At 41.1% G+C, this 17500-nt stretch overlaps 1 protein-coding gene across 1 annotated transcript in view; it reads right to left on the bottom strand.

Annotated features, from left to right (window-relative positions):
• LOC135195700 (nuclear factor of activated T-cells 5-like) overlaps positions 1 to 17500 on the bottom strand; it is a gene marked incomplete in the record, with an annotated part of 221671 nt that overhangs the window by 919 nt on the left and 203252 nt on the right. Inside the window, 3 exon segments of the mRNA XM_064222099.1 lie at positions 1 to 350; positions 512 to 2317; positions 16877 to 16981. The exon segment at positions 1 to 350 is cut by the window's left edge and continues 919 nt beyond it. Of these exon segments, the coding sequence (XP_064078169.1) occupies positions 346 to 350; positions 512 to 2317; positions 16877 to 16981 (1916 nt within the window).

Genomic DNA, 17500 nt, shown 5'->3' with positions numbered 1-17500 from the left:
AGCAAAATCCCAGTAACAAGAAATTACAATCATTTAACTTGTAAATAGGTACATAACTGTAACTGTTGAGCAATTACAAATAATAATACATAACTACAAAACTGACAGTTTTAACCACACAAAAATATTTCTGCTGATTCAAAGCTGTCCTTTACAATTATCAAAACTCTGGGTTGTGATGATATGTAGAAATGTTTTCAAAAACTATGTTAAAAAATTCTGCAAGTGACAAGAAGATTGGCCTATCTTCTTTAAACAAAGCAGCAGGGATTATTAATCTTACCTGTTACTTATGTTAAATTGTATCTGACTCTTGATAAATTCAGTCATTCAAGACCAAAGTCTTCACACTGCAAAAAAAAAGTAAATATCATATAAGTCACAATGCCAGTTCAATTTTCATAATAATTCACACAAAAATGACAAAAGGGTTTTTTTTTAGTATCAAAGGCTTTTTAGTATCAAAATTATTTTTAAAGTTACTGTACTTTTAATTTTGAAAAAAACTTACCATTATCAAAGCAGTTTGGGTCAAAGTAGTTAAGGAGCTCTGTCTCTGAGAGACTAATTGCTGAAGTTACTTCATTCTGCATAGAAACCTGGGTAGCAGTTGAGCTGGGCGTCATGAGAACTTCAGCCCTTTGTCTAGATTCCACAGTTGGTTGGTTCCTTGTAGAACCCTGAGCAACTCCATTCTGGTCTAACTGCATAGAAGACACTGACTGTGAGAGCAATGGATCAGAATGTGTTAAAGCTGATGAAACAACTGACTGAGGAGTTAGTGTGGTTGTTTGATTGCTAGAAGGATTATTCAAGATGCTATGATTACCAACTACCATTTGAGGTGTTCCCATGTCAGAAGACTGACTAAATAGTGGTGCTGCTAAACTTGTTGGCACAGATGGCATGGGTAACTCTTGTTGTGTGGCGTGCCGAGTGATGGCCCGTGGTTCAGCTTTTATTACTGCCTGGTTTACTTCTGTAGCAGGTGGAAGTCCAGCTACACTGAGTGGCTGAGTTCCTTCTTGAAGATTTTGATTCAATGTAGCATCCATAGACTGACTAACAGTTTGAGGTGCATGATTAATCGATACATTTACTGGGTGACTCAATTGTTGAATACTCTGACCAAGAGAAACATTTAAGGGTGGATTCACAGCAGATGCTTGATTTAAAGGTGCACTGACATTTACTGCTTGGCTTACCTGTTGAGGAGCCTGATTAATAGTCTGCAATAATGAAGAAGTCATGGTTTGATACATGGGCTCTTGATGTGTGTTTAATGCAGTCCCATTAGCCGAGTTGAGAACATTAGCCGTTTCTACTTGAACTTGAGGTGAAGACTGAATAACTGTAGGTTCTTGGGTTTCGGTGGGTTGTGAAGCAGCAACATTATTTTGAGTATCACAATGATCTTGGATAACACTCTGAGTTGCTGGTTGAGCAACTGCACTGTATGTCATTACTGAACTTTGTGTTATAATCGGAGGTGGCATTACTGGATTTACAACTGGCTCACGAACCAACTGATTTCTCTCAATAATTTCATACCCCATGGATGTTACATGATCACATGATTTCTTCTTAGGTGGCTCAAGTGAAACATGTGGTGCTTCAGTTACACAAACTCTTACTGCTCTAGTGAGTCCTGGGGAAGATACCACAGTGGTTGGGGCTATTGGAGCAACACGTGCAACTCTTGGTGCACCAGTGATAGACTGAGAGGTAGATATTGATGGGAAAAGTGTGAGGGGCCATAAGCCTAAGTTTGTGGTGACAGTGGGTATAATCTTATTAGTTGTAGACTCTTGTGGCACCAATACATTTGCTTGAGGCACAGCTTTTTGAAATTTGCCATGCACACTGTTAGAAAGCAAAATATTACTACGAATCATTTTGTTTTCTTGAGCATCTGATACTTCTTGATTTTGTGGAACTTTCACTGATCCACTGGAGGTTATATTTTCCTTCATTGACTTCACAAGATCTTCAATGAAACCACATGGCAAAGCTTTAACAACATTCAACAACTCTACTAAACTGCCAAGACTCACAGTTCCTTTGGAATTATCCTGCTTTTGATCTTGATTTGTGGATTTATCATCAACTTCATCTGACTTGATTTTCAAGTTCATCTTGGTACTTATGTTTTTTGTTTGTGTAGTGTTAATTCCTGCAGCCTTGTTACCATTCACTGCTGTTTTAGAAACATGTGAAGTGTTGCGAAGCGTACGTGTTGCAGCTTTCCTAGCTGGATTAGAACTTTGAATAACACGTGGCACTCTCACTGATGATACCACAGGTTTTGTCAGAGGTACTGTTGGAAAAAATTAAATAGGAAAATTAGTTATTTACAATAATAATTACAGTTCATGCTTACAATACTGTGAATCATTAAATCATTATTACTTATTCATAATATTGGACTAAAATGCAACAGTTTAAAAACAATCAAATAAACCATATTTGACGACATGTAGGATGCCCAGGCATATTAGACACACTCCTCTTTCAGCAGGGCATAATTGTAAAAAAAAGTTTTTAGTGTGTGTTTATAATCCCTTACCTACCCAAAATTCTAGAAACTGAGCAGCTGAACTAAGTCACCCCAAGTCACTTGGGTGTGACATGGCAAGACATCAGTTAAGGTGCAAAAATGTGTTGGAACTGTTGGCTGCAGTTAGGCTCTTACACCAATAGCATCCATTTGCTAAAGTCAAGTAGAACAGTTGCTTTTAAAATAACAACATTAATAAAACTGTTGTTTTACTTAATGTATCCCATTATATTTCATTTTATTTCTGGGCTCAGCTCGTGTCGCTTGCGCGAAATATCCTTTAATCTCTATTATTTCTAGGGTAAATGTACTACACATACCAGAGAATAAATAAAATAAAGGAAAAAGGTCAGTATGACTGACTCGCTCACCCTCTAGGAGGGTGTCGGTATGAACACTAGGCGAGTGAGACCACTACCACGAGCCAAATGCCAATAGAAATCTCCCACTACAAAAACCCTCCAAGAGGGGAGCCGTCCCACAGAGGGAGCAGCTCGTACTACTACTACACCATCCCATGCTTGCGACTGCTGCGCCTCTAGTGGCCATCCTTTAAAAGTTAGCGCCAGGAGCCACACGTGCTAATTTTCTCTCTGTGTTTTTTGTGCCCTTTCGTGGATTTTTTGCTATATAATGGAGCGTGCAGCTATCGCAGCAGCTAAGTTAAGTACTCAGTATTTACGGTTAGCGAGTTTTTTCCGTCCCCGAGACGGTATTTGCCGTTTTTTTAGGTATAGATACGTTCTCGGGGCTGGAAGCATGGCAGCATGTCCTGCCGCATGTTGGGTTCGTTCTTGGTCTTCCATACCTAGAACATCCCTTATTATTTTACGCTCTATTTTGATTATCCGCGTTATTACGTCTACTCAAGTTGTTATACATGTATGTATTTCACCTTATGTAGGCTTTTCTATCCAGACCCTAGTCCAGGTTCTTTGTATCGGCCCTGATAGCTTGAGTGGTAGACTTGCCTTCGAGCTAGTCGCACACTCCTGGATTTCTCCTGCTATTTTACCTTCTTTCTTTCATTTTTATTATATATTATATTTTTATGTTTTGTTGTTGTTAGGTTAGTTGGCGTCTGGCTTAGCCTAGGTCCTGGCTCGTAGAGCCTAGTCTACCGTTGATCAGTTCGGTCGCTTCCTCATAGCTTCTCTCTGATCAGTTGGTTTTCGCCCTATGGGCCTATATGCTACCGCTTTTCAGTTCAGGTTGCTTCCCGATAGCTTCTCTCTGATCAGTTGGTTGGCCTAGGCTTGGTTACCGTATCTTAGTTTACCGCCTCGTGGTCACTACGTGATCACGAGTCAGCCAGGCGCCTGCCAGTCTCCCTTCCCCCTCTCCCGCTCTCCCATAGAGTCGGGCGGGGGTGGGTCGGTCTGTCCTTGCTCGCCCAGCATGCCCGAGCCTGCCTCCCCCTTCCCCTCCACCGGAGGGGCCTGGGAGTCCGACAGTCCCTGACTGGTTCCGACCTCTCCGCTTCTCGGCTCGGCCGGTGGGTGGTACGTTGTGGGGGGCTCTGGCCTTCCCCCCCTCCGTTACTTCCTTGTCGCTCCGGGTTAGCGCGAGTCTGTATGTCATCTCGCCCTTCCCTCCTTACTAGAGCTCCTCCCTATCGGAGTCCTGGTATCCAGCGGAAGGGTATAGTCCACCATAGTTGGACCGGAGCATACAATAGGTCTTTCTAACCGTACCGTATTGCTGAGTTACTAAACTCCGCTTCACTGGACCTAGTCCGGTTACTTGCATGTAGGTTTAAGTTATCTTTAAGTTTATCTTAAGTTTCTTAAACCATCCCCACCCCTCCCTTAGTATTTACCGGATCTCTCCGGGATTATAGCCTATTCAGGCAATGCAGGGATGGGGTTATGCCCAAATTTTTTCCGAGCTCCGCCACGTAACGGAGTTCTTTTGTCCTTAGTCTGTAAGTGTTACCCCTTTAAGATACTCATGTGTCTTCCCACTTACAGGCCCACCAACTGTGAGCATCCGGGATGTTCCGCTACACTTCGGACCCCTGTGGACACGAAGTTGCCGGTCCCATGCTCCATGCGAGGACTCCGCACGGGGACATCCAGGTCTGGTACCATGAGACGTACCATATGTTACGATCTGGTGAGCCAGCTTTTGGAAGGCGTAGTATTCCATCTCCGCATGCCGCTCCGCTTCTTTTACTTCTTAAGTTTTCATCATTACTTTAACTTAAGGCATCTAGTTTTAAGTTATATCCTAAGTTTTAGTTTTAAGTGGTTCTTAAATCTAAAAAATATCCTCTCTTACAGGCTCCGGCAGTAAGAGATACGGCATTGGCTACCCTGCGGGCCTGGGTCGGAGGTTTTGGTTTTCAGAACGCCGCCAAGGGTCAGCCCTACATACTGGAGAAGCGTTTAGCTTTGTTAATCTTCCCCGGAGGCAAGGCGACTGGGTACGTCGACCCGGTAAGGAGGCGGACCCCTCTATTGCCTTTATCCAACAACAGCTGGCGGCCTCCTTGACTGAACAAGACCAGGATATCTCCACGGATGTCGCAACCTGGATATAAATGTTGAACCTATGGTAGGTATAGACGACCTGTTGGTCGAGGTAAGTAATGCAGGTATCCAAGGGTCCCCTTGGGAGTGACTGTTTCTTACCCCTGCAACTTCACCATCCTTCCCAGGCTTTACCGGTGATGAGTTATATACTCCTCCAGAGGCTTCGGTTAGGCCTAAGATCAAGTCTAAGCATATGACCTTGACTAAGACGTCATCGTCCTCGAAGAAGACGTCCTCGTCTTCTTCTTCGCGTAAGTCTCCGGCTCGTAATCCCTCGGCCCAGACAGGTCTAAAGGGTCTAGCTCCGGCTCAAAGTCCTCAAAGAGTAAGCCTAAGGAGAAATCCCGCACCCCGGCAGTATCACCAGTTCCACTACCTTTGGTGCCTATTCAGAGTCTCCCCTCCACCTCCGCAGCAGCCTCCGGCTCTGGACACCAATGCTGGCCTGTTGCAACAGGTGGGCGACTTGGTAGGCTCCCTTAAGACGAGTATGGAACATATGATATCTCGCCTGTCGGATAGGATAACTTCTCAGGATACTATTATAGCCGGGCCTAAGAGAAGCCCCTCTTGCCTCTCCTCAACCTCTAACACTAGTGGATCTCAGCTTCCCCCGTATGACTCGCTGCCCGCTTTGTCCTCATGAACATCTTGGAGAGTAGCGTCATATGTCCCTCCTTCCAAGATGGTCTCATCTCCATACCGGAGTTTGGAACTCGAAGAATAGAGGACTTCGAGTTCTACCCGGAAGGCCTACAGCCTCCCTTCATAGGCTACGCTAGGCTCACGCCTTCGGCTATGGTTAGAGATGACAGGGTACCAAAGAGACAGTCCTCTATTCTCGGGACCAGGCCCAACGAGAATGGCTTAGATGTCTAGACGACATGGACTGTTCGAATACCAAGATCCAACCATTCAAAAGTCCCTTACCATTTTCACGATGGACGAAGGTACCCCGCTCCCTTTCCTTACCAAGATAGCGAGGTCGACCATCTCAGCAGCTCAGAAAGGGGAACCCATGCCTCAGCTGAAAGAAGCAGACCCCACTTCTCCGTTGCTCCCGTCAAATTGGAGAATTATGGGAGGACTTGCCTAACACTTTCACAGCTGGCAAACTCAAACCTGACTGTGCTATGGAGCAGTTTGGTGAAACAGCTGCCCAGGTGCCTCCCGGATAGTCTTATTCAAGCGGGAGTTTGACTCGAAACACGACTAGCCAGGTCAATCAACCTGATGGCTATATGTCTGAGGTAGCAACCATGGCTTATGGTTCAGAACCAATTTTTAAGCTTATGACCAAAGCCCTGACTCAAACGGTGCAGTCAGACATGTTCGAGTTTGCCACTGCTAGAACAAATTGCAGAAAGCATGTATTGCTAGAGGCAACATTCGGCATGAACCGAATAGGTTACTTTCTTCTAACACTCTTGGGGCGCAGATCTCTTCCCAGAGGCTATGGTAAAGGAAGTACAAGCAGAGGCTACGAGGTTGAACCAAAGCCTTAAGGACCGTTGGGGTCTTACGGCTAGGAGAAGGCAAGACTTGACACCAAAAGGTAAGGGACAAAGGAAGCCTAGACGTTTCCAACCTTACCAAAAGAAGCAGCCGCGCTTCCCTCAACAAGTTCCTACAGTGCCGTTAGTGCAGACAGCTCAGCCCTCCACGTCTAAAGGTCAATCACAGCCTATTTATGTGATATCCCCGCCCTCAGCCTCAACCCTCCACCTCATACGCCATCTCTCCAGCTTACAATCCAGCCTTCGAGAGTCAAGCTTCTCAGAAGTATGACCGCTCGAACAAGGGAGGCAGAGGTAAGCGGTCCTTTCGTGGGAGAGGATCGGGAGGCCCCTTCAATAGGGGAAAGCACTTCAGAGGAGGTCGAGGGGGTTACCAGAACCAATGAGGAACTTCAGGTTAGGAGGGTAGGGGCTGTTTCACTTTCCTGCCAACCGGGGTTGGAACTTCAGCCAGTGGGCTCAGAGCATAGTGTCGAAAAGGGCTGGTTGGAGCTGGTTGACGAACCCACCTCCAGCCATACCTTTCCGTCAACAATTCCTTCCAACGAATTGACAGAGTACGCAGAGGACCTCCTTCAGAAAGGAGCTATAGTCAAAGTCAAGAGATTAAAATTTCAAGGTCGCTTGTTCAGCGTCCAAAGAAAGGCTCAAACAAAAGAAGGGTAATCTTAGACTTGTCCCGCTTAAACTTAGCCATCCGCTGCGACAAGTTCAAGATGCTCACGATCTCACAGGTGCGGACCTTACTTCCCCGTGGGGCCGTCACCACCTCTATCGATCTTACAGACGCCTACTATCATATCCCTATGCAAGACACTTCCGTCCGTATCTGGGATTCAAGATAGGAGACCAGACGTTCTCCTTCAAGGTAGTCCCGTTCGGGCGGTCAACGTGGCACCCAGGGTGTCACGAAGCTAGCGGAAGTAGTAGTGCAACAGCTCAGAGCTCAAGGGATTATGGTAGTAGCGTATCTCGACGATTGGTTGATCTGGGCACATCAGTCGAAGAATGCAACAAGGCCCCACACTGAAAGTGATTCCAACAATTCCTAGAATATCTAGGATTCAAGATAAACAGATCCAAGTCCAAGACTCACCCCAGAGTCAAACCTTCAGTGGCTAGGCATTCAATGGAATCTATCCTCACACACTCTGTCGATTCCATCCACCAAAAGGAAAGAAATAGCGAAGTCAGTCAAGCAATTTCTAAGTCACAAACTAGCATCGAGGAGAGCTCAGGAAAGAATCCTCGGCTCTCTCCAGTTTGCTTCAGTAACGAACATCTTAATGAAAGCCAAACTGAAAGATCTAACCAGGATCTGCGATCTCGAGCAAATGTCAGGTCCCAGGGACAAGCTATCCTCAGTACCTCTGATTCTAAAGAACCGGCTTCGGCCGTGGGCAAAAGTCAAGAATCTGTCAGTGTCAGTCCCTCTTCAGTTCCCTCCACCATGGATTACCATCCACACAGACGCGTCCTTAAGCGGCTGGGGAGGGTACTCCCAGGTCAAAAAGGTGCAAGGAATTTTGGTCACCCCAGTTCCGTCAGTTCCCATATCGTACTGGAGGCAATGGCAGTCTTCTTGACTCTGAAAGATTACGCCCACAAGGTACTCCCACATAAAGCTAGTCTTGGACCAGCGCCAGTGTAGTACATTGCATAAACAGAGGAGGCTCCAAGTCACGTCATAAAATCACGTCATGATAGCCATCTTCTCCCTGGCAGACAAATTCAGTTGGCATCTTTCCTCCACCACATAGCTGGGAGTAAGAAACGTCATAGCAGACCGCCCTATCCCGATCAGTACCCCTAGAGTCGGAATGGTCTCTAGACGAGAGTTCGTTCCAATGGACCTTCAAAGTGTCCCAGGGCTACAGGTGGATCTCTTCGCATCACAAGCGAACCACAAACTACCGTGTATGTAGCCCCCAACCTGGACCCTCTGGCTTACGCCACGGACGCCCTGGCTCTGGATTGGAACAACTGGGAGAAGATTTACGTATTCCCATCCAGGTGAATCTTCCTTATGAAGGTCTTAGACAAAACTCAGGACCATTCAGGGGTCAAGTGGCTCTAGTAAGCCCCCAGACTGGCCGAAGAGCAATTGGTACCACCCTGATCCTGGAACTGGGTCTTCGTCCCCTTCGGATCCCCAGTCCCAAGCTCTCCCAGTCAGTACAAACGAAGACTGTGTTCGCTTCCTCAGGGATTCTCAAAACCCTAACTTTATGGATTTCATGAAGTTTGCGGCAAAAAGAGATGCGAATATTGACCCTCAGAATATTCTTTTCCTCCTGGAATCCGATAAAAGGGATTCAACTTTGAGGCAGTATGATGCTGCCGTCAAAAAAGTTAGCAATCTTCCTGAGAGAGTCAGATATCAGAATCATGACAGTTAATTCTGCTATATCCTTTTCAGATCTTTATTTGAAAAGGGTTTAGCAGCTAGCACGATTACGACAAACAAGTCAGCATTGAAAAAGATATTTCAATTTGGATTTAACATAGACTTGACAGATACCTATTTCTCGTCTATTCCTAAAGCATGTGCTAGACTTAGGCCCTCTGGTCAGGCCTACGTCAGTTTCATGGTTCTTAAACGATGTTCTAAAAACTGGCTTCCGAAACCGATAATGACACATGCTCGTTTATTGATGCTCCTGAGAAAAACTCTGTTTTTATTAAGCCTAGCTTCAGGAGCAAGAATTTCAGAACTGTCGGCTTTATCCAGAGATCCGGATCATATTCAATTCCTTCCCACGGGGGAAAGTGCTACTTTCTCCGGAACGTAGCTTTTTAGCAAAGAATGAAGATCCTTTGATGAGGTGGGAACCTTGGAAGGTACTACCCCTTCCACAAGAATGTTTCCCTTTGTCCGGTTTCAACCTTACGAGCCTTTCTATCCAGGACCTCCTCTTCCTCATCGGGGTGGCCCCTCTTTAGGAGGGAAAAAGGTGGTACTTTATCCACTAAAGGCATCAGGCAACAAATCCTGTACTTTATCAACAAGCCAATCCTGACTCCTTTCCAAAAGCACATGATGTCAGGGCAGTAGCCACCTCAATTAATTACTTCCAACATATGAATTTTGCTGATTTAAAGAAGTATACTGGATGGAAATCGCCGACAGTGTTCAAACACGTCACTACCTTAAGTCCTTGGAAGCTCTGAAATTCCCAGCAGTAGCAGCGGGTAACATAGTTTCCCCTGACTCTAGCTAGATTATAGTAGAAGATTCAGTCCTCTTTCTACCTGCCTCACCCCAACAGTTCGTCTATTCCTGCCTTGTTCATTAACATTTACCTTGTGTCTTAGCTGCTTTATGATTGTATAGTGCCCCTTTTGTCTGGTTAGGGACACTCACATCTGATTACCATACTGATCTCATAGATGTTATCCCCTTATTTTTATGCTAGGGGATACATCATAATGCAATGGTTACGGGTTTTGTATATTAAGTCATATACATTCCTAAGATATTTTATTTTATCATTGATCAAATATTTATGTAAATTTATACTAATTGCTATTTCTATTTTTGGATACATGTTGTACACAGATTTATTGTGATAGGTAATCATTGTACTATTTGTATATATGTAAATTACCTTATATTATTAACCATAATTAGATTTAAGGGTAATTTAAGCATAATTCTGATTTTGTTTTACTGTGTGTTACTTGTATCTTTTTAGCAATTATATTCAATTCTTTTGTATTTTGTATCTTTTATTTGAGACCTATTTTGTTTTATTATATTTTATTTACTTTGTTACAATCTTGTGCTGTTTCTCTGGTACGATTTCGCGCAAGCGACACGAGCTGAGCCCAGAAAAAGGATTTTGACGTAAGGAAAAATCTATTTCTGGGCGATTGGCTCGTGTCGCCAGCGAAATACCCCCCTACCATCCCTTCGCTCAAGATTGTCTGCATAACCTTCAGATGGGCCACTAGAGGCGCAGCAGTCGCAAGCATGGGATGGTGTAGTAGTAGTACGAGCTGCTCCCTCTGTGGGACGGCTCCCCTCTTGGAGGGTTTTGTAGTGGGAGATTTTTTCTATTGGCATTTGGCTCGTGGTAGTGGTCTCACTCGCCTAGTGTTCATACCGACACCCTCCTAGAGGGTGAGCGGAGTCAGTCATACTGACCTTTTTCTTTATTTTATTTATTCTCTGGGTTATGTGTTAGTACATTTACCCTAGAAATAATAGATTAAAGGATATTCGCTGGCGAACACGAGCCAATCGCCCAGAAATAGATTTTTCCTTATTACGTCAAAATCCTTTTATTATCATATTATAAGAGGTGAACATTGCAATTATGTGCCCCTTGAATTCTGGTAATCTTTACAATCTAAAAATCGCCAACTGATTCGGTTTTACTGAAATCATCACTGCCATGTGTCGCTAAATGACATACGAGCGAGTATTACCAAAATTCTCACTGCTATGAGAAATACTATGCAGTAATGAATTATTAGAGAATTCGTAAGTTTGGGAAACCTGGTTGAATATATGAAAATTCACAAGTATGCATTTCATGTAATTGTCGTCTTTCTCTGCAGATTAGTATTTTGCCTCTTTAGGATACGTAATTCCTTTTATAATATCAGAAATATTAAAACTGTAATTACAGTAATAACAATAAGAAATGAATATAATAATTAAAATATTAATGATAACAATAACAATAATACTAACTCCATTTAGCGAAAAATCATGGAGTTGGGGTAGATAGAAATGCCCATCTGGGTCCATCTGGGGTAAAATGATCATACTATTGAGAGCATTGGGAATAACATTAACCCATATGAGGCCTCCTCTTTACTTATATGCAATGGCAGTGTTTCTGAGCCATTTTGGTGGGGGGGAGAGCACATCTTATACTCCATAAAATACAGAACATAATGTTTACTAACTTTTATTGAATACAGTGTCACCTCAACTTAACTGACTGCTCGGTGGTCTGCCCTTCTGATAAGTAACGAAATCTGCCATGTTATGAAGACTGGCATATAATCTATGCAATATGGTACCAGGTGCTAACTCTCATAAACTATAGCCTAGCACAATTCCATATAAAAGTACCCAATTGCCTATCCCACCTGGTAATTTGTAATTACCATTCAATTTAAAGTAATGATTTACTTTCCTTCAAATTCAAGATATCATCTGTAAAATTAATTGTTTCTCACAATATGTAAACACACCTGTACCAACAACCTATGCTTACAAGAGGTGTATTGTATACAAAATCCATACAATATAAAAAAACAAACATTGTTTGTTTTTAAACCAAACAAACAAATTCTTCATAACAAAACCTGAGAGAGAGAGAGAGAGAGAGAGAGAGTGAACGAGAGACGGAATGAGAGAGAGACGAGAGAGAGAGAGAGAGCTGAGAGAGAGAGTCGATGAGAGAGGGAGAGAGAGAGAGAGAGAGAGAGAGAGAGAGGGAGGGGCACACAAATGGAATACAAACATGTTGTAAGTGCATAGTTTATCATAACATGATGTAATGAATACATATGGGTATACAGTGGATTCCCACTATATTATGGTTCAGCATTCACAGCTTCCAAATAAATTGTGGACAATTTCACTGATTTGCAATTTTTCCATAGAGAGCGATAAAGATAGTCCCTGGTTATCGGCGGGGGTTCCATTCCTGGTGGGGTGCTGATAAGCAAAAACTGCCATTAACCTAAACTTGGTGATTTGTGGCACTCATGGCTCCGAGTTTCAGTTATGGCACCGATAACCGGTTAATGGTGCCTCTGTTAGGTATGCTATGGCACCATAACTCTATTATTAGCACCAAAACTTGGCCCATTATGGTGCCATAAATCACCGATTTTGCATCATAAAACCGGATCGACATTAACCAAGTCCACTGATAACCAGGGAATGCCTGTATTCACTAATTACTGCATTTTCAAGTTATTTTTGTGAATACTGTATAAGAAAATTTAGAAGTGCTTCTATAAAAATCTCGTCTAGGCTCGCAGTATATATATATACAATTCAACCATATCTTCCATACGGACTGATATTGCCAGATAGATGATGTCCACAATTTTTGCACTACTTTCTGGGATAGAACATTGGTCACTAGAGGAATTAATCTTTTCACCCATTTGTTGAATTAATAGGAACCAATGCCTGTTTGGCCAATTTGGGGCTATTGAGTAAGCTGTTCCTATGAAGGTTAGGAGTGTGTTCAAAACCTTCAAAATCTGGGACAATGGAGGAAAAAGATATATCATCCTCCACTTGTTCCAGTCTTGTAGAAAGGCATCTCTTGCTGTTGCTTGATTGTTCAAGTTTAGAACACATATGTACTGGGTGTTTGTGATTCTTGTATGTGGCAAACAGGTCCACTTCCAGTTGTGGAAGTAGTGGAAAGAGTGGTTGTCCAACACTCACCCCTGTTGAGGCTGTCATTTTCCTTGATGGAGTCTGCTACTACATTGAGAGACCTTGTGAGGTGAATTGGGGAGGTGCCACTTCTGTACTTGTGCCATCTGAAGGATGGCTAGCATTATCATATTGAAAGGATGTGAGCGTGATCCCGATTTCTTGATGCAGGACATTGCAGTTGTGCTGTCTAAAAACAGAATATGTGTCTGTTCTGGAGGTTTGAGTTTTTTGAGACAAAAAGAGAACCAACAGAATGTGTCTGTTCTGGAGATTTGAGTTTTTTGAGAGACAAAAAGACAGCCATCAGCTCCAGGAAATTGATATGGGAATTTTTTAGAAACTTGACGATCCTCCTAATGTCCTCCCCAACCTGTCAACAAGGCATATGTGTGTATTGTCACTCTTACAGATGGAGGAATCAAGGTGACCTGTTTTGCCAGAGATTCCTTCTGGGTCCAAGGCTGAAGTATCTCCCCATATTTCTGATTCTTTTGATGAGATCGGTCTCACATCTTTTTTCTTGCGTGCAAGAGCCAAAATTTGTTCATGTTTTTCATTTGCAATTTGAGTATTGGATCTATTACTGATGCAATCTGCAGCAGACCAATCATACATTCTAATTGCTGTCTGGAAACTCTGGTCTGTGCCAGGAACCTTTTAACCCTTTAACGCCGAAGGGGTATAATAAAAATCGTCTCCCGTATGCCGAGGGAGTGAGCGCCGAAGCGGAAAAGATATTTTTTTCAAAAATCACAACGCGCTTAGTTTACAAGATTAAGAGTTCATTTTTGGCTCCTTTTTTTGTCATTGCCTGAAGTTTAGTAAGCAACCATCAGAAATGAAAAAAAATATCATTATCATATATAAATTATACGATATATGATAGCGCAAAAACAAAATTTCATATATAATTGTATTCAAATTGCGCTGTGAGCAAAATGGTTAAAGCTAACGAGTTAATTTTTTCCGTTGTATTGTACACTAAATTGTAATCATTTTAGTATATAACACATTGTAAAACGATCACAGCAACACAGAAAATATTATCACAAAATGATGCATGAATTCGTAATGTGCGGACGTAAAAAAATGTTTTTTTCAAAAATTCACCATAAATCTAAATATTGTTCTAGAGACTTCCAATTTGTTTCAAAATGAAAATAAATGATTGAATATTACTATACTGTAAGAGTTTTAGCTTACAATTGCAGTTTTTTACCATTTCGGACAAGTTAAAGTTGACCAAATGTCAATTTTTTTTATTTTTTTTATATGCAAATATTTCAAAAATGAGAAAAGCTACAACCTTCAAATATTTTTCGTTTTATTCTACATAAAATTGCACACATTTTCATATATAAAACTCTATGAAATGCCTAATATGAAATGGAGCAAATATTCCGAGAATGCGACGTACGCATTTCGGAGATTTGCGGCGGAGAATCCGCGCGCGGAGGGAAGAAAAGTTTTATTTTTAAATTCACCATAAATCTAAATATTGAGCTAGAGACTTCGAATTTGTTTCAAGATAAAGATAAATGTCTGAATATTACTAGACTGTAAGATTTTTAGCTTACAATTGCGTTTTTCTACCATTTCGGTAGGGTCAAAGTTGACCGAACATGGCTTTTTTTCTATTTATCGTGATTTATATGCAAATATTTCAAAAATGAAAAAAGCTACAACCTTCAATTATATTTTGTTGTATTCTACATGAAATTGTGCACATTTTCATAAATAAAACTTGATGTAATGGCTAATTTAAAATGGGGCAAACATTACCACAATCGCACGTATGATTTTTTCGGAAGAGTTGCCGCGCGGACGTAAGGGAAATGTTATTTTTTTCATAAATTCACCATAAATCGAAATATTGTGCTAGAGACTTCCAATTTGTTGCAAAATGAAGGTAAATGATTGAATATTATTAAAATACAAGAGTTTTAGCTTACAATTGCGTTTTTCGACCATTTCGGTAGAGTCAAAGTTGACCGAAGGTTGAAAATTTGTCACTTATTTTTTATATGAAAATATTTCAAAACTGATAAAAGCTACAACCATGGGTTGTTTTTAGTTGTATTGTGCATGAAATTGCACACATTTCCATATATAAAACTTTATGTAACGACTAATTTTAAAATGGTGCAAACATTACCACAATCGCACGTATGATTTTTTTCGGAAGAGTTATCGTGCGGATGTAAGGAAAATATTTTTTCATAAATTCACCATAAATCAAAATATTGTGGTAGAGACTTCCAATTTGTTGCAAAATGAAGGTAAATGATAGAATATTACTAAAATATAAGAGTTTTAGCTTACAATTGCGTTTTTTGCCCATTTTGGTAGAGTCAAAGTTGACCCGAAGGTTGAAATTTTGGCACTTATCGTTATTTATATGAAAATATCTCAAAACTGATAAAAGCTACAATCATGAGTATTTTTTTGTTGTATTCTACATAAAAATGTGCACATTTTCATATATAATACTCCATGTAACGGCTAATTTAAAATGATACATGGGTGGTTCAAAAAATTCCGTAAACGGACTGGCATCCATTTGGTGGTGAAGAAATTGAAATTACGTAAAGTATAAAAAAGTAAAAAGAAATGTAAGAATCAAAAAAAGACAAAATAAATTTTATTTTAAGTTTTTTGTAAAGTTAAGAGTTACAGTTTTGTTAATGTGTTTTGTTTGTTTTTCTGACATTTTTTTATGTGTTTCGTAAAGTTAAGTGTACGTATCTGCCGTTTGTCCTCCTCCTCCTCTGCCGCCACTTTAAGAGATAGCCTCACTCCAAAGGTAAGCTTCCACATTTTACGTTACAGTAATAATATTTCTTGTACACTAATATACACTTTATTTACAGGTTTTGCATTTTTATTATTAAGTTACGTATTGAATGGTCCAAATTGTTGTAGTATTTCATTGTTTAGAGGTCAATTTACCTTTATTATGAAATTTATTGGGGTGTTTTTGGAGGGCTTGGAACAGATTAGCCATTTTACATGTAAAATGTGGTCCAAGATATGAAAACCTCATGATACGAAAGGCGCCTCGGAACGGATTTATTTCGTATCTCGAGGTACTACTGTACAATGAAATCACTAACGAATTTACGTTAATAAACGAAATCGCATAGAATGAACGAATTCCATGTGTTTACAATACCGATGATGCCGCCGAGAGGTAAAAAAAGCATGCCGCTACGTAGATGCATGATGGGATCATGGGAGAGATGCTGACCAATAGGAGAGCAGGATCTTATGGCGGTGACTAGCATCAGGAACCAATGGGAGAGCGGGAGGATGGTAGCGAGTCTACTAAGTTGGCGGCAAGCGAGTTTTAAAATTGTTATCGGTGGTCTGGGCAAATCTCGGGACTTTACAGCAACAACCTTTCGTATCTTGAACAATTTTCGTATGTAGAGAAAAAAAAAAACCTTCGTATTTGCTTTCGTATCTCGAGTTTTTCTTAAGTTGAGCCTTTCGTATGTCGAGGTACCAATGTACTAATGGTGTGCAAAATTTGGAGCATACATCTGGATAATTTTATGGCATGCAATCACAAATAATTTCTTATTTTACATACCAAAATACAGCAATTTTTCCCCAATTATAAATCTAATTCTGGGTATATGGCCATCATTTTTTATTTCCCTCAGCCATGACTTTAGGAATACCATAAACAAAATTCAATGTCTGATCATCTTTTAACACTAACAAAAATATAACAGCTAGTGCTTCACATATCTAAGAGCCTAGACTACATGTGGGTATGCATTCACATGACAAGAGAATTATCTAATAATAATCAAGTACTAATCATTATCATAATGAAAAATCTTACCTGAAGCCATCTTTGGTGAGGAATTTGATTTTGTAGATGAGCCTTCTTGTAAGACTGAGGGCAGCATTCTTGTTTCAGTGTAATGGCGATTCACTTGCAATGCACCTATTCACAAGAATCAGAGTAAATAAAAATTAGCAACATAGAATTTGAAATAAACCAGTAATAATTTTTTAAATAGTTAAATGTTTCATCACCAGCCTATTACTTTTGCACTGCCTTCTCTGCATCTATGGTCATTCTCAGAACCTTGATCTAGTTAGAAGAGAAAGGTCATCTCATGCTCTCTGAAAGCTAGCACAGGCATATATGACTCTATTAGGGGTCCTCAACATCAGTTTATTGGATGGGTTAAAAAAGTTCTTCAATGATTTATCTATTTTTGTTTTTTAACCCATTTATCACCCATAATGAGCATTCAAAGGCAAAATAAATTTTGATTTGTGAGATATTATTACTCGATGTAGACATGACTATGAGACTCAAGAGTAGCAGCTCAAAAGCCTCAATCATAGACTGGGTAAGATTTATCCGATTCTGAAGAAAACCCAGATTTAGATTCAAGCATCCCATTGCCAAGTGACTGGATTGTAACCAATAAGGAAAGGAGTCCCTTTACTTTTC

Source organism: Macrobrachium nipponense, chromosome 16 (assembly GCF_015104395.2).
Source record: "Macrobrachium nipponense isolate FS-2020 chromosome 16, ASM1510439v2, whole genome shotgun sequence".
In the NCBI taxonomy this organism is placed as follows: Eukaryota; Metazoa; Arthropoda; class Malacostraca; order Decapoda; family Palaemonidae; genus Macrobrachium; species Macrobrachium nipponense.
Note: the sequence above shows the minus strand (reverse complement) of the source record. Positions and strands in the feature narration are given on the sequence as shown.